General features: G+C 44.6%; 1 protein-coding gene across 1 annotated transcript in view; it reads left to right on the top strand.

Moving 5' to 3' along the window:
* The first annotated feature begins 873 nt into the window (after positions 1–873).
* The window catches only part of LOC121548540 (ryanodine receptor 3), a 128,897-nt gene continuing 107,476 nt past the window's right edge, over positions 874–22,294 (top strand). The window contains 6 exon segments of the mRNA XM_045210126.1: positions 874–965; positions 967–1,036; positions 7,943–8,106; positions 8,490–8,690; positions 8,862–9,027; positions 10,257–10,343. Coding sequence (XP_045066061.1) covers positions 874–965; positions 967–1,036; positions 7,943–8,106; positions 8,490–8,690; positions 8,862–9,027; positions 10,257–10,343 — 780 coding nt within the window.

The raw sequence follows: 22,294 nt of genomic DNA, 5'->3' as shown, positions 1-22,294 counted from the left end.
ATTGAGGTTCCATCCTTCCTAAGCTAATCTTTTGTGTTTTCACTCAGAGATAAAATAAACTGTTTTATTGTCCGCTTTCACATAAATTGGCTTTGTATCATGAAATGGGTTTAAATGTATCCATATATAAGATGTGATTTACCAGAAAGGTAATCTTGAGGTTTGAATCTATTTTCTAGAATCGGCGTGGAGAGTATGTATATTTGATATTTTTAGTCGCTTCTTATCCAGAGCGAACTTACAGGAGCAATTAGGGTTAAGTCCTTGCTTAAGGGCACATCGACAGATTTTTCACTAGACGTCGGGATTAGAACCAGCGACCTTTCGACCACTGCCAGCACAACGCTCTTACCCACTAAGCTACCTAGCCGCCCTGTATGTTTATGTAAACATAAAGTGAAAGAATAAAACCAGCAAAGCAATGGGAAAATCTTTTCTATTTCTTGTGCTAAGCGTTGGAGGCCAGTTATTAATGTAAATCATGGTGGTTGTTGTGCTCCAAATTAAGCTTATTCTCCAATATTCTAGAATCTAGGGGAGTGCGGTGTAACAGAGTGCTTTCCAAATAATGTGGTAGTTTTGCGGAGTTAAGTGCTTTTGGGTTGAGGTTTAAGATTAGCTCCTTTCCAAAAACACACGTTAACTCTGACCTCTATGCTTTCCAGGGTTCATCGCAGTGAGTTGACTGGCCCAGTCCCAGATCGACCTTCAACCTTTACCCTCTGACCACCACTCCTCCAGGCTTCATCCCAGTGTGTGTTGTCAGGCCCAGTCCCAGATCGACCTTTATAACCTCTAACCTCTGACTCCTGACTCCTAACCCCTCCAGGCTTGCCATCTCAGTGTGTTGTCTGGCCACAGTCTGAGATTGCAATGAACCTGGGGAAGGACGCCAGCACCTTTAAGTACTACACCATGTGTGGCCTGCAGGAGGGCTTCGAACCCTTCGCTGTCAACATGAACAGAGGTCACCATGTGGTTCAGCAAACGCCTGCCTACCTTCGTCAACATCCCCAAGGACCACAACCATATCGAGGTACCGTTTACTATTTAGTGGCATGATTACCCAAGGGCCTGATGTTGATCAATCTCCACTAAAGCCTGACGATTTAAAGCAAATTGGTTTGTCAGTGGTTTAAGATGTGCCAAAACGTAAAGTTTCCTCCCTGGTTCTGAATGCTAATCATTCTCTCTCCATATGATTGTGACTGCTTCTCCCTCTGAATCTGATTGTGACTGCTATTCCCCTCTGAATCTGATTGTGACTGCTCCTCCCCTCTGAATCTGATTGTGACTGCTATTCCCCTCTGAATCTGATTGTGACTGCTCCTCCCCTCTGAATCAGATTGTGACTGCTCATCCCCTCTGATTGTGATTGTGACTGCTCCTCCTCTCTGAATCTGATTGTGACTGCTCCTCCCCTCTGAATCTGATTGTGACTGCTCCTCCTCTCTGAATCTGATTGTGACTGCTCCTCCCATCTGAATCTGATTGTGAGTGCTCCTCCCCTCTGAATCTGATTGTGACTGCTCCTCCCCTCTGAATCTGATTGTGACTGCTCATCCCCTCTGAATCTGATCGTGACTGCTCCTCCCCTCTGAATCTGATTGTGACTGCTCCTCCCCTCTGAATCTGATTGTGACTGCTCCTCCTCTGATCGTCAATAGCTCCTCCCCTCTGAATCTGATTGTCACTGCTCCTCCCCTCTGAATCTGATTGTGACTGCCCTTCCCCTCTGAATATGATTGTGACTGCTCCTCCCCTCTGAATCTGATTGTGACTGCTATTCCCCTCTGAATCTGATTGTGACTGCTCCTCCCCTCTGAATCTGATTGTGACTGCTCCTCCCTCTGAATCTGATTGTGATTACTCCTCCCTTCTGAATCTGATTGTGACTGCTCTTCCCTCTGATTGTGACTGCTCTTCCCTCTGAATCTGATTGTGACTGCTCCTCCCCTCTGATCGTCACTGCTCCTCCCCTCTGAATCTGATTGTGACTGCTCCTCCCCTCTGAATCTGATTGTGACTGCTCCTCCCCTCTGAATCTGATTGTGACTGCTCCTCCCCTCTGATCATCACTGCTCCTCCCCTCTGAATCTGATTGTGACTGCTCCTCCCCTCTGAATCTGATTGTGACTCCTCCTCCCCTCTGACTCTGATTGTGACTCCTCCTCCCCTCTGAATCTGATTGTGACTGCTCCTACCCTCTAAATGAGATTGTGACTACTCCTCCCTTCTGAATCTGATTGTCAAATCAAATCAAATCAAATCAAATTTTATTGGTCACATGCGCCGAATACAACAGGTGCAGACATTACAGTGAAATGCTTACTTACAGCCCTTAACCAACAGTGCATTTATTTTAAACAAAAAAAAGTAAGAATAAAACAACAACAAAAGTGTTGAAAAAAGAGCAGAAGTAAAATAAAGTGAGTAGGAGGCTATATATCAGTAAAATAAAGTGACAGTAGGAGCTATATATACAGGGGGTACTGTTGCATAGTCAATGTGCGGGGCACCGGCTAGTTGAGGTAGTTGAGGTAATATGTACATGTGGGTAGAGTTAAAGTGACTATGCATTGTGACTGCTCTTCCTCTGATTGTGACTGCTTTTCCCCTCTGAATCTGATTGTGACTGCTCCTCCTCTGAATCTGATTGTGACTGCTCCCTCTGATCGTCACTGCTCCTCCCCTCTGAATCTGATTGTGACTGCTCCTACCCTCTAAATGAGATTGTGACTGCTCCTCCTCTCTGAATCTGATTGTGACAGCCCTTCTTCTCTGATTTTGACTGCTCCCCCCCCTCTGAATCTGATTGTGACTGCTCCTCCCCTCTGAATCTGATTGTGACTGCTCCTCCCTTCTGAATCTGATTGTGACTGCTCTTCCCCTCTGATTGTGACTGCTCTTCCCCTCTGAATCTGATTGTGACTGCTCCTCCCCTCTGAATCTGATTGTGACTGCTCCTCCCCTCTGATCGTCACTGCTCCTCCCCTCTGAATCTGATTGTGACTGCTCTTCCCCTCTGAATCTGATTGTGACTGCTCCTCCCCTCTGAATCTGATTGTGACTGCTCTTCCCTCTGAATCTGATTGTCACTGCTCCTCCCTCTGAATCTGATTGGCTCCTCCTCCCCTCTGAATCTGATTGTGACTGCTCTTCCCCACTGATTGTCACTGCTCCTCCCCTCTGAATCTGATTGTGACTGCTCCTACCCTCTAAATGAGATTGTGACTGCTCCTCCTCTCTGAATCTGATTGTGACAGCCCTTCTTCTCTGATTGTGACTGCTCTTCCCCTCTGAATCTGATTGTGACTGCCCTTCCCCTCTGAATCTGATTGTGACTGCTCCTCCCCTCTGACTCTGATTGTAACTGCTCCTCCCCTCTGAATCTGATTGTGACTGCTCCTACCCTCTAAATGAGATTGTGACTACTCCTCCCCTCTGAATCTGATTGTGACTGCTCCTCCCCTCTGATTCTGATTGTAACTGCTCCTCCCCTCTGAATCTGATTGTGACTGCTCCTCCCCTCTGAATCTGATTGTGACTGCTCCTCCCCTCTGAATCTGATTGTGACTACTCCTCCCCTCTGAATCTGATTGTGACTGCTCCTCCTCTCTGAATCTGATTGTGACTGCTCTTCCCCTCTGAATCTGATTGTGACTGCCATTCCCCTCTGAATCTGATTGTGACTGCTCCTCCCCTCTGAATCTGATTGTGACTGCTCCTCCCCTCTGAATCTGATTGTGACTGCTCCTCCTCTCTGAATCTGATTGTGATTGCTCGTCCCCTCTGAATCTGATTGTGACTGCTCTTCCCCTCTGAATCTGATTGTGACTGCTCCTCCCCTCTGAATCTGATTTTGACTGCTCCTACCCTCTGATTGTGATTGTGACTGCTCCTCCTCCTCTGAATCTGATTGTGACTGCCTCCTCCCTCTGAATCTGATTTGACTGCTCCTCCCCTCTGAATCTGATTGTGACTGCTCTTCCCTCTGAATCTGATTGCTGACTGCTCTTCCTCGAATCGATTGTGACTGCTCTTCCCCTCTGACTCTGATTGTGACTGCTCATCCCTCTGAATCTGATTGTGACTGCCCTTCCCCTGGTCTGATTGTGACTGCCTCCTACCCTCTGATTGTGATTGTGACTGCTCCTCCTCTCTGAATCTGATTGTGACTGCTCCTCCCCTCTGAATCTGATTGTGACTAATCCTCCTCTCTGAATCTGATTGTGACTGCTCCTCCCCTCTGAATCTGATTGTGACTGCTCCTCCCCTCTGAATCTGATTGTGACTGCTCCTCCCCTCTGAATCTGATTGTGACTGCTCCTCCCCTCTGAATCTGTTTGTAACTGCTCCTCCCCTCTGAATCTGATTGTGACTGCTCTTCCCACCGATTGTCACTGCTCCTCCCCTCTGAATCTGATTGTGACTGCTCCTACCCTCTAAATGAGATTGTGACTGCTCCTCCTCTCTGAATCTGATTGTGACAGCCCTTCTTCTCTGATTTTGACTGCTCCCCCCCCTCTGAATCTGATTGTGACTGCTCCTCCCCTCTGAATCTGATTGTGACTGCTCCTCCACTCTGAATCTTATTGTTACTCCTCTCCCCTCACTGCTCCTCCCCTGAATGTGTTTGTGCTGCTCCTCCCCTCTGAATCTGATTTGGACTACTCCTCCCCTCTGAATCTGATTGTGACTGCTCTTACTGATTGTCCTGCTCCTCCCCTCTGAATCTGATTGTGACTTCTACCCTCTGATTGTGATTGTGACTGCTCCTCCTCTCTGAATCTGATTGTGACTGCTCCCTCCCCTCTGAATCTGATTGTGACTGCTCCTCCCCTCTGAATCCTGATTGTGACTGCTCCTCCTCTCTGAATCTGATTGTGACTGCTCCTCCCCCTCTGAATCTGATTGTGACTGCTCTTCCTCTGATTGTGACTGCTCTTCCTCTGAATCTGATTGTGACTGCTCCTCCTCTGAATCTTGATTTTGACTACTCCTACCCTCTGATTGTGATTGTGACTGCTCCTCCTCTGAATCTGATTGTGACTGCTCCCTCCCTCTGAATCTGATTTTGACTGCTCCTACCCTCTGATTGTGATTGTGACTGCTCCTCCCCTCTGAATCTGATTGTGACTGCTCCTCCCCTCTGAATCCGATTGTATTACCTCTTCCCTCTGAATCTGATTGTGACTGCTCCTCCCCTCTGAATCTGATTGTGACTGCTTCCTCTCTCCCTCCCTCTGATTCTGATTGTGACTGCTCCTCCTCTCTGAATCTGATTGTGACTGCTCCTCCCCTCTGAATCTGATTTTGACTGCTCCTCCTCTCTGAATCTGATTGTGACTGCTCCTCCCTGAATCTGATTGTGACTGCTCCTCCCTCTGAATCTGATTGTATTTCTCCTCCCTCTGAATCGAATTGTGACTGCTCCTCCTTCTGAATCTGTTTTGTAACTGTCCTCCCTCTGAATCTGAATTGTGACTGCTTTTCCCCACCGATTGTCACTGCTCCTCCCTCTGAATCTGATTGTGACTGCTCCTACCCTCTAAATGAGATTGTACTGCTCCTCCTCTGAATCTGATTGTATAGTCTTCTCTGATTTTGACTGCTCCTCCCTCTGAATCTGATTGTGACTGCTCCTCCACTCTGAATCTTATTGTGACTCCTCCCCTCTGAATCTGATTGTGACTGCTCCTCTCTGAATGTGTTTGTGACTGCTCCTCCTCTGAATCTGATTTGGACTACTCCTCCTCTGAATCTGATTGTGACTGCTCTTCCCCACTGATTGTCACTGCTCCTCCCTCTGAATCTGATTGTGACTGCTCCTACCCTCTGATTGTGATTGTGACTGCTCCTCTCTCCTGAATCCGATTGTGACTGTTTAACTCCTCCCCTCTGAATCTGATTGATGACTGCTCCTCCCTCTGAATCTGATTGTGACTGCTCCTCCTCTCTCTGAATCTGATTGTGACTGCTCCTCCTCTCTGAATCTGATTGTGACTGCTCTTCCCCCTCTGATTGTGACTGCTCTTCCCCTCTGAATCTGATTGTGACTGCTCCTCCTCTGAATCTGATTTTGACTACACCTACCCTCTGATTGTGATTGTGACTGCTCCTCCTCTCTGAATCTGATTGTGACTGCTCCTCCCTCTGAATCTGATTTTGACTGCTCCACTACCCTCTGATTGTGATTTGACTGCTCCTCCCTCTGAATCTGATTGTGACTGCTCCTCCCCTCTGAATCGATTGTGACTACTCCTCCCCACTGAATCTGATTGGGACTGCTCCTCTCTCTGAATCTGATTGTGACTGCCTCCTCTCTGAATCTGATTGTGACTGCTCCTCCTCTCTGAATCTGATTGTGACTGCTCCTCCCCCTCTGAATCTGATTTTGTACTGCTCCCCTCTGAATCTGATTGTGACTGCTCTTCCTCTGAATCTGATTGTGACTGCTCTTCCCCTCTGAATCTGATTGTGACTGCTCTTCCCTCTGAATCTGATTGTGACTGCTCATCCTCTGAATCTGATTGTGACTGCCCTTCCCCTCTGATTGTGACTGCTCCTCCCCTGTGAATCTGATTGTGACTGCTCCTACCCTCTGATTGTGATTGTGACTGCTCCTCCTCTCTGAATCTGATTGTGACTGCTCCTCCCCTCTGAATCTGATTGTGACTGCTCCTCCTCTCTGAATCTGATTGTGACTGCTCCTCCCCTCTGAATCTGATTGTGACTGCTCCTCCCCTCTGAATCTGATTGTGACTGCTCCTCCCTCTGAATCTGACTTGTGACTGCTCCTCCCTCTGAATCTGTTTGTAACTGCTCCTCCTCTGAATCTGATTGTGACTGCTCTTCCCCACCGATTGTCACTGCTCCTCCCCTCTGAATCTGATTGTGACTGCTCCTACCCTCTAAATGAGATTGTGACTGCTCCTCCTCTCTGAATCTGATTGTGACAGCCCTTCTTCTCTGATTTTGACTGCTCCCCCCCCTCTGAATCTGATTGTGACTGCTCCTCCCCTCTGAATCTGATTGTGACTGCTCCTCCACTCTGAATCTTATTGTTACTGCTCCTCCCCTCTGAATCTGATTGTGACTGCTCCTCCCCTCTGAATGTGTTTGTGACTGCTCCTCCCCTCTGAATCTGATTTGGACTACTCCTCCCCTCTGAATCTGATTGTGACTGCTCTTCCCCACTGATTGTCACTGCTCCTCCCCTCTGAATCTGATTGTGACTGCTCCTACCCTCTGATTGTGATTGTGACTGCTCCTCCTCTCTGAATCTGATTGTGACTGCTCCTCCCCTCTGAATCTGATTGTGACTGCTCCTCCCCTCTGAATCTGATTGTGACTGCTCCTCCTCTCTGAATCTGATTGTGACTGCTCCTCCCCTCTGAATCTGATTGTGACTGCTCTTCCCCTCTGATTGTGACTGCTCTTCCCCTCTGAATCTGATTGTGACTGCTCCTCCCCTCTGAATCTGATTTTGACTGCTCCTACCCTCTGATTGTGATTGTGACTGCTCCTCCTCTCTGAATCTGATTGTGACTGCTCCTCCCCTCTGAATCCGATTGTGACTACTCCTCCCCTCTGAATCTGATTGTGACTGCTCCTCCCCTCTGAATCTGATTGTGACTGCTCCTCCCTCTGAATCTGATTGTGACTGCTCCTCCCCTCTGAATCTGATTGTGACTGCTCCTCCTCTCTGAATCTGATTGTGACTGCTCCTCCTCTCTGAATCTGATTGTCACTGCTCCTCCTCTGAATCTGATTGTGACTGCTCCTCCCTCTGAATCTGATTGTGACTGCTCCTTCTCTCTCTATGTGACTGCTCCTCCTCTGATTGTGACTGCCCTTCCCCTCTGAATCTGATTGTGACTGCTCTTCCCCTCTGATTGTGACTGCTCCTCCCCTCTTAATCTGATTGTGCTGTCCCCAGGTGACGAGGATAGATGGGACAGTTGACAACCCCCCGTGTCTGAAGGTGACACACAAGACGTTTGGGACCCAGCAGAGCAACAGTGACATGCTGTACTGCAGACTGAGCATGCCTGTAGAGCTCCACGCTCCTCATATCAAGGCTGACGAGTCTCAGAAACTCAGGTCAGAAACACTGAGGCAGAAACTCAGGTCAGAAACACTGAGGCAGAAACTCAGGTCAGAAACACTGAGGCAGAAACACTGAGGCAGAAACACTGAGGTAGAAACACTGAGGCAGAAACACTGAGGTAGAAACACTGAGGCAGAAACACTGAGGTAGAAACACTGAGGCAGAAACACTGAGGCAGAAACACTGAGGCAGAAACACTAAGGCAGAAACACACATTTTGCTTTCAACCAAGGCTTTAGAAATTCCAATTTTCCTTTTGGAAGGCAATAAACATCAATCTATCAATCAATATAAGATTATTTTATACACTTACTTAATGTGAAGGCGGGACCTGATAACATATCGTTGATTTTACCTGGTGCTTTTCCTTTTGCAGTCAGCCTCCAAAGCAAGATGATTATGGCAGCATCACAACGTACTATCACTCAGTGAGGGTGTTTGCTGGCCAGGACCCAGCATCGGTGTGGGTTGGCTGGGTAACCCCTGACTACCATTACCATAGCAAACAATTTAGCCTCAACAAGACACGCACGGTTACCGTAACCCTGGGAGACGAGAGGGGACGTGTCCACGAGAGGCAAGTTCTTGCTTTTTAGGGATAGACATTTAACAGGAGTGTTGACATCATTCATTCATGTACTCACTCACTCACACATTCACTAACTCACTTGATTACTCTCTTGATCCCTCCCTCCCTCCGTCACTCACTTTTTTAAACTCTCTTCCCTCCACTGTCTGTCCGTTCCAGTGTTCGGAGGAGTAACTGCTACATGGTGTGTGCTGGAGATGTTGTCAGCTCCTCCCACTCCTCATCCCGGTCTAACATCGACCTGGAGATTGGCTGTCTCGTTGATCTGGCAACAGGCTTTCTCTCCTTCACAGCCAATGGCAAGGAGCTGGCGACCACCTACGAGGTAGACCTAATTACATTCAACGTACAGTATAGATTACAGTAGTCAGGGCTCAACGGTTTAGTTCTCACATTGGATTCACGTTAGCTGATAACCCAATTGTGTGGCGTACAAAGTAGAGTCCCAGCCAAAGGACCTCCTCTTTTTCCTCAGACTGTGAAGTGAATTGGCTACGAAAGGATCGAAGGATTGTCCCTCTCTAAGGAAATAAAGTAGGCTTTTACCCTGATGAGAAGCTTTAGTCTTTACTCACTACATCAATGGTTCAGCCCCCAGACTCTCTCTCTCTCTCTCTCTCTCTCTCTCTCTCTCTCTCTCTCTCTCTCTCTGGCTGTTGTCTGATGGCTGCTGGAATTGATGATACACTGTCTGATTCACTGTCTGGCCCCCTGTCCAAGTATATACTGTGTCCCAAATGGCACCCTATTCCCTCTATAGTGCACTACTTTTGACCAGGCTCTGCTATTGGGAATAGGGTGCCATTTGGGACGCAGGCTCTATCTGCTGATGGCTGGCATTGATTCACTGTGTAATGGTCTGACAGGCACCAGAGGAGCAGTTTAAAAGACCTAACTAATCAGTCGGCTGTCTGAATGCAGGCCAAGATGGCCCAAATGTCAATGATCTTTTACTCTAAATAACAGAGTTGTTACCTTCAAGAGCGAGAGCTGTGCCTGTCCTTCCCCCCAACGCAGACCACCACAGACAGATGAGTTGTGATGGCTGTGTAATTATCTGCAGGGTATCAGGAAGCATCTCTTAGACGACAGAGGTTGTGTCCCAAATGAGCCCTGTGGGCCCTGGTCAAAATAAGTACACTATATAGGGGAAAAGGGTGCCAATTGGGACATAGCCAGACACAGTTCTAACTGAGCTGGGGAGAGACAGAGACACATGATTACCATATAGATTACCATATAGATTACATCATACTTAGAATGCTGAGTGTTCTACCTTGAGAATTTAGAGAGTTCTAGAACTCAAAGGTGAAAATAACACTAGCTTCAATCCCTGAAGTGTTGTTGACAATCATATCAAGTGTACCAAGTGCAACTCAATTTAGTAACCATGCCTTTAGAGTTGAGGATGTGTGATTGACTCTAAGTGGGTGGTTGATTTGCTGTCCTAGGTGGTTGAGATATTGTAATGGTGTGTGGTTTATTGTTGTGTGTCTATAGGCTGTTGATGTTGTTCTTGAGGTAATGATTGTGTGTATATTCTTGTGTGTCTAGGTGGAGTCCAACACCAAGCTGTTCCCTGCTGTGTTTGTGCGTCCCACCAGCACCAACCTCTTCCAGTTTGAGTTTGTCAAGATCAAGGTTTGTGTCCCCCAGTCTACTACTATAGCCAGTCTGCTACTATAGCCAGTCTGCTACTATAGCCAGTCTGCTACTATAGCCAGTCTGCTACTATAGCCAGTCTACTACTATAGCCAGTCTACTACTATAGCCAGTCTGCTACTATAGCCAGTCTACTACTATAGTCAGTCTACTACTATAGCCAGTCTGGCACTACTATAGCCAGTCTCTATAGCCAGTCTACTACTATAGCCAGTCTACTACTATAGCCAGTCTGCTACTATAGCCAGTCTACTACTATAGTCAGTCTACTATTATAGTCAGTCTACTACTATAACCAGTCTATAGCCAGTCTACTATTATAGCCAGTCTACTACTATAGTCTTAAGTCTGCTACTATAGCCAGTCTACTACTATAGCCAGTCTACTACTATAGCCAGTCTATAGCCAGTCTACTACTATAGCCAGTCTACTACTATAGCCAGTCTACTATTATGGCCAGTCTACTACTATAGCCAGTCTGCTACTTATAGCCAGTCTCATAGCCAGTCTACTACTATAGCCAGTCTACTATTATAGCCAGTCTACTACTATGGCCAGTCTGCTACTATAGCCAGTCTACTACTATAGCCAGTCTGCTATTATAGCCAGTCTACTATTATAGCCAGTCTACTATTATAGCCAGTCTACTACTATAGCCAGTCTACTGCTATAGCCAGTCTGCTACTATAGCCAGTCTACTACTATAGTCAGTCTACTGTTTATAGCCAGTCTGCTACTACTATAGCCAGTCTACTATTATAGCCAGTCTACTACTATAGCCAGTCTACTATTATAGCCAGTCTATAGCCAGTCTACTACTATAGCCAGTCTATAGCCAGTCTATAGCCAGTCTACTACTATAGCCAGTCTACTACTATAGCCAGTCTACTACTATAGTCAGTCTACTACTATAACCAGTCTATAGCCAGTCTACTATTATAGCCAGTCTACTACTATAGCCAGTCTGCTACTATAGCCAGTCTACTACTATAGTCAGTCTACTACTATAACCAGTCTACTAGTATAGCCAGTCTACTACTATAGCCAGTCTACTATTATAGCCAGTCTACTATTATAGCCAGTCTACTACTATAGCCAGTCTACTACTATAGCCAGTCTACTACTATAACCAGTCTACTACTATAACCAGTCTACTAGTATAGCCAGTCTACTACTATAGCCAGTCTACTACTATAACCAGTCTACTACTATAACCAGTCTACTACTATAGCCGTCTCTACTATAGCCAGTCTCTACTAGCCAGTCTCTACTAGCCAGTCTACTACTACTAGCCAGTCTACTACTATAGCCAGTCTGCTACTATAACCGTCTATAGCCAGTCTGCTACTATGGCCAGTCTCTGTATAGCCCTACTATAGCCAGTCTACTACTATAGCCAGTCTGCTACTATAGCCAGTCTACTACTATAGCATCTATAGCCAGTCTACTACTATAGCCAGTCTACTACTATAGCCAGTCTACTACTATAGCCAGTCTACTATTATAGCCAGTCTACTACTATAGCCAGTCTACTACTATAACCAATCTATAGCCAGTCTACTACTATAGCCAGTCTACTACTATAACCAGTCTACTACTATAGTCAGTCTACTACTATAGTCAGTCTACTACTATAACCAGTCTACTGCTATAGCCAGTCTACTACTATAGCCAGTCTACTACTATAACCAGTCTATAGCCAGTCTACTATTATAGCCAGTCTACTACTATAGCCAGTCTACTACTATAGCCAGTCTACTACTATAGCCAGTCTACTATGCCTATAGCCAGTCTACTACTATAACCAGTCTACTACTATAGCCAGTCTACTACTATAGCCAGTCTACTACTATAGCCAGTCTACTACTATAACCAGTCTATAGCCAGTCTACTACTATAGCCAGTCTACTACTATAGCCAGTCTGCTACTATAGCCAGTCTACTACTATAGTCAGTCTACTACTATAACCAGTCTACTAGCCAGTCTCTACTAGAGCCAGTCTACTACTATAGCCAGTCTACTACTATAGCCAGTCTACTACTATAGTCGTCTACTATAACCAGTCTATAGCCAGTCTACTACTATAGTCAGTCTACTACTATAGCCAGTCTACTACTATAGCTCTACTACTATAGCGGTCTGCTACTATAGTCAGTCTACTACTATAACCAGTCTATAGCCAGTCTACTACTATAGCCAGTCTACTACTATAGCCAGTCTACTACTATAGCCAGTCTACTACTAGTGGTCTCTGTAGCTCAGCTGGTAGAGCCTGCGCTTGTACGCCAAGGTACTGGGTTGTCCCGACCACCTATACAATGTATGCACGCATGACTGTGTCGCTTTGGATAACAAGCCGTCTGCTAAATGGCATACTATTATTATTTTCATTACTACTATAACCAGTCTACTACTACAACCGTCTATAGCCAGTCTACTACTATAGCCAGTCTACTACTATGGCCAGTCTACTACTATAGCCATCTATAGCCAGTCTGCTACTATAGCCAGTCTACTACTATAGCCAGTCTACTACTATAGCCAGTCTACTACTATAACCAGTCTACTACTATAGTCAGTCTACTACTATAACCAGTCTATAGCCAGTCTACTATTATAGCCAGTCTACTACTATAGCCAGTCTGCTACTATAGCCAGTCTACTACTATCAACAGTCTATAGCCAGTCTACTACTATAGCCGTCTACTACTATAGCCAGTCTACTACTATAGCCAGTCTACTACTATAACCAGTCTACTACTATAGCCAGTCTACTATATAGCCAGTCTACTACTATAGCCAGTCTACTACTATATCAGTCTACTACTATAACCAGTCTGCTACTATAGCCAGTCTGCTACTATAACCAGTCTACTACTATAACCGGTCTCATAGCCAGTCTGCTACTATGGCCAGTCTACTACTATAGCCAGTCTACACTATAGCCAGTCTGCTACTATAGTCAGTCTCTACTATAACCAGTCTATAGCCAGTCTACTACTTGAGCCAGTCTCTACTATCTGCCAGTCTGCTACTATAGCCCGGTCTGCTACTATTCAGTCTGCTACTATAACCAGTCTATAGCCAGTCTACTACTATAGCCAGTCTACTATTATAGCCAGTCTACTACTATAGCCAGTCTACTATTATAGCCAGTCTACTACTATAGTCAGTCTACTACTATAACCAATCTATAGCCAGTCTACTACTATAGCCAGTCTGCTACTATAGCCAGTCTACTATAGCCAGTCTACTACTATGCCAGTCTACTACTAAACCAGTCTATAGCCGTCTACTACTGAGCCGAGTCTGCTACTATAGCCAGTCTACTACTATAGCCGGTCTACTACTATACCGTCTGCTACTATACCAGTCTGTGCCAGTCTGCTACTATAGCCAGTCTACTATTATAGCCAGTCTACTACTATAGCCAGTCTACTCTATGGCCAGTCTCTACTATAGTCAGTCTGCTACTATACCAATCTATACGCCAGTCTACTACTATAGCCAGTCTACTACTATAGCCAGTCTACTACTATAGCCAGTCTACTACTATAACCAGTCTACTACTATAGTCAGTCTACTATTATAGCCAGTCTATAGCCAGTCTACTACTATAGCCAGTCTACTACTATAGCCAGTCTACTACTATAGCCAGTCTACTACTATAACCAGTCTACTACTATAGTCAGTCTACTACTATAACCAGTCTATAGCCAGTCTACTATTATAGCCAGTCTACTACTATAGCCAGTCTGCTACTATAGCCAGTCTACTACTATAGTCAGTCTACTACTATAACCAGTCTATAGCCAGTCTACTATTATAGCCAGTCTACTACTATAGCCAGTCTACTACTATAGCCAGTCTACTACTATAGCCAGTCTACTATTATAGCCAGTCTACTACTATAACCAGTCTACTACTATAGCCAGTCTACTACTATAGCCAGTCTACTACTATACCAGTCTGCTGTCTCTACTAGCCCAGTCTGCTACTATGGCCAGTCTGCTACTATAGCCGGTCTACTACTGTAACCGGTCTGCTACTATAGCCAGTCTCTGAGCCAGTCTACTACTATAGCCAGTCTATACTATAGCCAGTCTACTACTATAGTCAGTCTCTACTATAACCAGTCTATAGCCAGTCTACTACTATGGCCAGTCTACTACTACTAGCCAGTCTACTACTGTAGCCAGCTCTACTATTATAGCCAGTCTACTACTATAGTCAGTCTACTACTATAACCAATCTATAGCCAGTCTACTACTATAGCCACCCTATAGCCAGTCTACTACTATACCGTCTACTACTTGGCCTGTGCTCGGCTGCTATAGCCAGTCGCTGCCCGGTTCTGCTCACTGCCATCTACACTACTGTAGTCGCTATAAGCGGTCTGCTACGAATGGCACTACTACTATTGTCAGTTACTACTATAACCAGTCTACTACTATAACCAGTCTATAGCCAGTCTACTATTATGGCCAGTCTACTACTATAGCCAGTCTACTACTATAACCAGTCTATAGCCAGTCTACTACTATAGCCGTCTACTACTATAGCCAGTCTACTACTACCAGTCTACTACTATAACCAGTCTACTACTATAGTCAGTCTACTACTATAACCAGTCTATAGCCAGTCTACTATTATAGCCAGTCTACTACTATACAGTCTACTACTATAGCCAGTCTACTACTATAACCAATCTATAGCCAGTCTACTACTATAGCCAGTCTACTACTATAGCCAGTCTACTACTATAGCCAGTCTACTACTATAACCAGTCTACTACTATAGCCAGTCTACTAATATAGCCAGTCTACTACTATAGCCAGTCTACTACTATAGCCAGTCTACTACTATAACCAGTCTACTACTATAGCCAGTCTACTACTATACCAGTCTGCTCTAAAAGTCATAGCCAGTCTACTATTATAGCCAGTCTACTACTATAGCCAGTCTGCTACTATAGCCAGTCTACTACTATAGCAGTCTACTACTTAGCCCGTCTACTACTATAGCCAGTCTACTACTATAGCCAGTCTACTACTATAGCCAGTCTACTACTATAGCCAGTCTACTACTATAACCAGTCTACTACTAATGCAGTCTCTACTATGCCAGTCTACTACTATAGCCAGTCTACTACTATAGCCAGTCTACTACTATGTCGTCTACTACTATGCAGTCTATAGCCAGTCTACTACTATAGCCATGTCTACTACTATAGCCAGTCTACTACTATAGCGGTCTACTACTATAGCCAGTCTACTACTATAACCAGTCTACTATGCCAGTTACTATAGCCAGTCTACTACTATAGCCAGTCTGCTACTATAGCCAGTCTACTACTATAGTCAGTCTATACTTCATCTATAGCCGTCTACTACTATAGCCAGTCTACTATTTTAGCAGTCTACTACTATAGCCAGTCTACTATTATAGCCAGTCTCTACTATAGCCAGTCTGCTACTATAACCAGTCTCAATAGCCAGTCTACTACTATAGCCAGTCTACCTACTATAGCCAGTCTACTACTATAGCCAGTCTACTACTATAGCCAGTCTACTACTATAGTCAGTCTACTACTATGCTCTATACCAGTCTACTACTATACGTCTACTACTATAGCCAGTCTACTACTATAGCCGTCTACTACTATACCAGTCTGCTACTATAGCCAGTCTACTACTATAACCAGTCTATAGCCAGTCTACTACTATAGCCAGTCTACTACTATAGCCAGTCTGCTACTATAGCCAGTCTACTACTATAGTCAGTCTACTACTATAACCAGTCTATAGCCAGTCTACTATTAGCCGTCTACTACTATAGCCAGTCTACTACTATAGCCGTCTCTACTATAGCCAGTCTACTACTATAGCCAGTCTACTACTATAGCCAGTCTGCTACTATGGCCAGTCTACTACTATAGCCAGTCTACTACTATAGCCAGTCTACTACTATACCAGTCTACTACTATACCGTCTGCTACTTAGCCAGTCTCTACTATAGCCAGTCTACTACTATAGCCAGTCTACTACTATAGCCAGTCTACTACTATAGCCAGTCTACTACTATAGCCAGTCTACTACTATGGCCAGTCTGCTACTATACCCTCTACTACTATAGCCAGTCTATATTCACTATAGCCAGTCTACTATTATACCGTCTACTACTATAGCCAGTCTACTATTATAGCCAGTCTACTACTATAGTCAGTCTACTACTATAACCAATCTATAGCCAGTCTACTACTATAGCCAGTCTACTACTATAGCCAGTCTACTACTATAGCCAGTCTACTACTATGGTCGGTCCTACTGTAGCCGTCTGCTATAGCAGCGCTGTTACCAGTAGTGGTCTGCTACCCATACCCAAGTCTGCACTGTAAGCCCGTCTGCTACTATAGTCGTCTGCTACTATGGTCATCTACTATTATCATCTACTACTATAGCCAGTCTACTACTATACCAGTCTATAGCCAGTCTACTATATGGCCGGTCTACTACTATAGCCAGTCTACTACTATACAGTCTATAGCCAGTCTACTACTATGGCCAGTCTACTACTATAGCCAGTCTACTACTATGGCCAGTCTACTACTATAACCAGTCTGCTACTATAGTCAGTCTGCTACTATAACCGTCTGCTACTATAGCCGTCTACTACTTAGCCAGTCTACTACTATAGGCCAGTCTACTACTATAGCCGGTCTATTCCGTCTACTACTATAGCCAGTCTGCTCATAGCCAGTCTACTACTATAGGTCTCTACTGTGGCCGTCTACTACTATGCCAGTCTACTCTATAGCCAGTCTACTACTATAGCCAGTCTACTACTATAGCCAGTCTACTACTATAGCCAGTCTGCTACTATAGCCCGTCTACTACTTAGCATTCTATAGCCACTACTATAACCAGTCTACTACTATAGCCAGTCTGCTACTATAGCCCGGTCTACTACTATAGCCAGTCTACTACTATAACCGGTCTATAGCCCGTCTGCTATTATAGCCAGTCTACTATATGGCCGTCTACTACTATAGCCATCTCTTCGCTATAGCCGGTCTACTACTATACCAGTCTACTACTATAGCCAGTCTACTATTATAGCCAGTCTACTACTATGGCCGTCTGCTATTATACCGTCTACTACTATAGTCAGTCTACTACTATAACCAGTCTATAGCCAGTCTACTACTATGGCCAGTCTACTACTATAGCCGTCTACTACTATAGCCAGTCTACTACTATATCAGTCTACTACTATAACCAGTCTATAGCCAGTCTGCACTAGCCAGTCTACTATTATAGCCAGTCTACTATATGGCCAGTCTACTACTATGGCCAGTCTACTACTATACCATCTATTAACCAGTCTACTCTATAGCCATCTACTCTATAGCCAGTCTACTACTATAGCCAGTCTACTACTATAGCCAGTCTACTACTATGCCCGGTCTACTACTATAACCGTCTATAGCCAGTCTACTACTATAGCCAGTCTACTACTATAGCCAGTCTACTACTTGCGTCTCTGCTACTATAGCCAGTCTACTACTATGCCTCTACTCTTAACCAGTCTATAGCCTCTACTACTATAGCCAGTCTACTACTATAGCCAGTCTACTATTATAGCGTCTACTGCTATAGCCAGTCTACTATATAGTCAGTCTACTACTATAGCCATCTACACTAGCCAGTCTACTACTATAGCCAGTCTACTACTAGGCCAGTCTACTACTATAGTCAGTCTACTACTATAACCAGTCTACTACTATACCATCTATAGCCAGTCTACTACTATAGCCAGTCTACTACTATAGCCAGTCTCTACTATAGCCAGTCTACTACTATAACCAGTCTACTACTATAGCCAGTCTATAGCAGTCTACTACTATACCAGTCTACTACTATAGCCGTCTACTACTATAGCCAGTCTCTACTAGCCAGTCTACTACTATAGCCAGTCTACTACTATAGCCAGTCTGCTACTATAGCCAGTCTACTATATAGCCAGTCTACTACTATAGCCAGTCTCTACTATACCAGTCTATAGCCAGTCTACTACTATGGCCAGTCTACTACTATGGCCGGTCTACTACTATAGCGTCTCTACTATAGCCAGTCTACTACTATAGCCAGTCTACTACTATAGCCAGTCTACTACTATAGCCAGTCTGCTACTGTAGCCAGTCTACTACTATGGCCAGTCTACTACTATAGCCAGTCTACTACTATAGCCAGTCTACTGTAGGCCAGTCTGCTACTATAGCCGTCTACTACTATAGCCAGTCTACTATGTCTGCTACTACCAGTCTACTACTATGGCCAGTCTACTACTATAGCCAGTCTATACCAGTCTACTACTATAGCCAGTCTACTACTATAGCCAGTCTACTACTATAGCCAGTCTACTACTATGGCCGGTCTACTACTATACCATCTACTACTATAGCCAGTCTACTTAGCCGTCTACTACTATGGCCAGTCTGCTACTATGGCCAGTCTACTACTATAGCCAGTCTACTACTATTGCCAGTCTCTACTGTAGTCGGTCTACTGCTATGGCCAGTCTGCTACTATAGCCAGTCTACTACTATAGCCGTCTACTATATAGCAGGTCTACTACTATAGCCAGTCTACTACTATAGCCGTCTCTACTATAGCCAGTCTACTACTATAGCCAGTCTACTATAGTCTATAGCCAGTCTACTATTATACCAGTCTACTACTATAGCAGTCTACTACTATAGCCAGTCTACTACTATGCCCAGTGCTACTATCACCAGTCTACTACTATGCCAGTCTACTACTATAGCCAGTCTACTACTATAGCCAGTCTACTACTATACCAGTCTACTACTATACCAGTCTACCTAGCCAGTCTACTATTATAGCCAGTCTACTACTATAGCCAGTCTACTACTGCAGTCTACTACTATGCCAGTCTACTACTTAGCCGTCTACTTAGCCAGTCTTACTGCTACTAAGTCAGTCTACTACTATAGCCAGTCTACTACTATAGCCAGTCTACTACTATAGCCAGTCTACTATAGCCAGTCTACTACTAGCCAGTCTACTACTATAGCAGTCTCTCTATAGCCGTCTACTACTATAGCCAGTCTACTACTATAGCCAGTCTGCTACTATAGCCAGTCTACTACTATAGCCAGTCTACTACTATAGCCAGTCTACTCATCAGTGCTGCTACTATACAGTCTACTACTATAGCCAGTCTATAGCCAGTCTACTACTATAGCCAGTCTACTACTATAGTCAGTCTGCTACTATAGCAGTCTACTACTATAGCCGTCTACTACTTAGCCGTCTACTAGCCAGTCTACTACTATAACCAGTCTACTACTATACCAGTCTACTACTATGGCCGGTCTACTACTGCCAGTCTACTACTATAGCCAGTCTGGGCTACTATGCCCGGTCTACTACTATAGCCAGTCTTACTATAGCCAGTCTACTACTATAGCCAGTCTACTACTATAGCCAGTCTACTACTATAGCCAGTCTACTACTATAGCCAGTCTACTACTATAGCCAGTCTACTACTATAGCCAGTCTACTACTATAGCCAGTCTACTACTATCAGTCTACTACTATAGCCAGTCTACTACTATAGCCAGTCTATAGCCAGTCTACTACTATAGCCAGTCTACTACTATAGCCAGTCTACTACTATAGCAGTCTACTACTATAGCCAGTCTACTACTATAGCCCGTCTACTACTATAGCCAGTCTACTACTATAGCCAGTCTATAGCCAGTCTCTACTACTATGGCCAGTCTACTACTATAGCCAGTCTACTACTATAGCCGTCTACTACTATAGCCAGTCTACTACTATAGCCAGTCTACTACTATAGCCAGTCTACTACTATGGCCAGTCTACTACTATAGCCAGTCTCTACTATAGCCAGTCTACTACTATAGCCAGTCTACTACTATGGGTCTACTACTATAGCCAGTCTACTACTATAGCCAGTCTACTCTATAGCCGTCTATACTATAGTGTCTGCTACTATAGCCAGTCGCTACTATAGCCAGTCTACTACTATAGCCAGTCTCTATTATAGCCAGTCTACTACTTTGGCCAGTCTACTACTATAGCCGTCTTCCAGTCTGCTACTATAGCCAGTCTATAGCCAGTCTACTACTATAGCAGTCTACTACTATAGTCAGTCTACTATAACCTCTATAGCCAGTCTACTACTATAGCCAGTCTACTACTATAGCCAGTCTACTCTATAGCCAGTCTACTACTATAGCCAGTCTGCTACTATAGCCCAGTCTACTACTATTCCAGTCTATAGCGTCTACTACTATAGCGGTCTACTACTGAGCCAGTCTACTACTATAGCCAGTCTACTACTATAGCCAGTCTACTACTATAGCCAGTACCAGTCTACTACTATAGCCAGTCTACTACTATAGCAGTCTGCTACTATAGCCAGTCTACTACTATAGCCAGTCTACTACTATAGCCAGTCTATACCAGTCTGCTACTATAGCCAGTCTACTCTATAGCCAGTCTACTACTATAGCCAGTCTACTATAGCCAGTCTACTACTATAGCCAGTCTACTCTATCCATTATAGCCGTCTACTACTATAGTCTCTACTATAGCCAGTCTACTACTATAGCCAGTCTCTACTATAGCCAGTCTACTACTATAGCCGTCTACTACTATACAGTCTACTCTATAGCCAATCTGCTACTATAGCCAGTCTACTACTATAGCCAGTCTACTACTATGCAGTCTACTACTATAACTGTCTGCTACTAAGCCAGTCTACTACTATACCAGTCTACTACTATAACCAGTCTACTACTATAGCCAGTCTACTACTATAGCCCGGTCTACTACTATAGCCAGTCTGCTACTATGACCAGTCTACTGCTATAGCCAGTCTACTACTATACCAGTCTACTACTATAGCCAGTCTACTACTATTCAGTCTATAGCCAGTCTACTACTATAGCCAGTCTACTACTATAACCAGTCTACTACTATGCCAGTCTACTACTATAGCCAGTCTACTACTATAGCCAGTCTACTACTATGGCCAGTCTACTACTATACAGTCTACTACTATAGCCAGTCTACTACTATAGCCAGTCTCTCTATTCTGCTCTTAGCCGTCTATACTATAGCCGGTCTCTACTATGGCCAGTCTGCTACTATAGCCGGTCTACTACTATAGCCAGTCTACTACTATAGCCAGTCTACTACTATACCAGTCTACTACTATAGCCGTCTACTACTATACAGTCTACCTATAGCCGTCTGCTACTATAGCCAGTCTTCTACTATGGCCAGTCTACTACTATAGCCAGTCTACTACTATAGCCAGTCTACTACTATAGCCAGTCTACTACTATACCCAGTCTACTACTATAGCCAGTCTACTATCTATAGCCAGTCTACTCTATAGCCGTCTGCACTATAGCCGGTCTACTACTATAACCAGTCTACTACTATAGCCAGTCTACTACTATAGCCAGTCTACTACTATAGCCGTCTCATACTATAGCCAGTCTACTACTATAGTCAGTCTACTACTATGCCAGTCTACTACTATAGCCTCTCTACTATCAGTCTACTACTATAGCCAGTCTGCTACTCCAGTCTACTACTATAGCCAGTCTACTACTATAGCCAGTCTACTACTATAGCCAGTCTACTACTATAGCCAGTCTACTACTGTAGCCAGTCTACTACTATAGCCAGTCTACTACTATGGCCAGTCTGCTACTATAGCCAGTCTCTACTATCCAGTCTACTTTGCCAGTCTCTACTATGGCCCGTCTCTACTATAGCCAGTCTACTACTATGCCAGTCTCTATCCTATAGCCAGTCTGCTACTATAGCCAGTCTTACTACTATAGCCAGTCTACTACTATAGCCAG

This window comes from Coregonus clupeaformis, chromosome 33 (assembly GCF_020615455.1).
Source record: "Coregonus clupeaformis isolate EN_2021a chromosome 33, ASM2061545v1, whole genome shotgun sequence".
NCBI classification, from domain to species: domain Eukaryota; kingdom Metazoa; phylum Chordata; class Actinopteri; order Salmoniformes; family Salmonidae; genus Coregonus; species Coregonus clupeaformis.
Note: the sequence above shows the minus strand (reverse complement) of the source record. Positions and strands in the feature narration are given on the sequence as shown.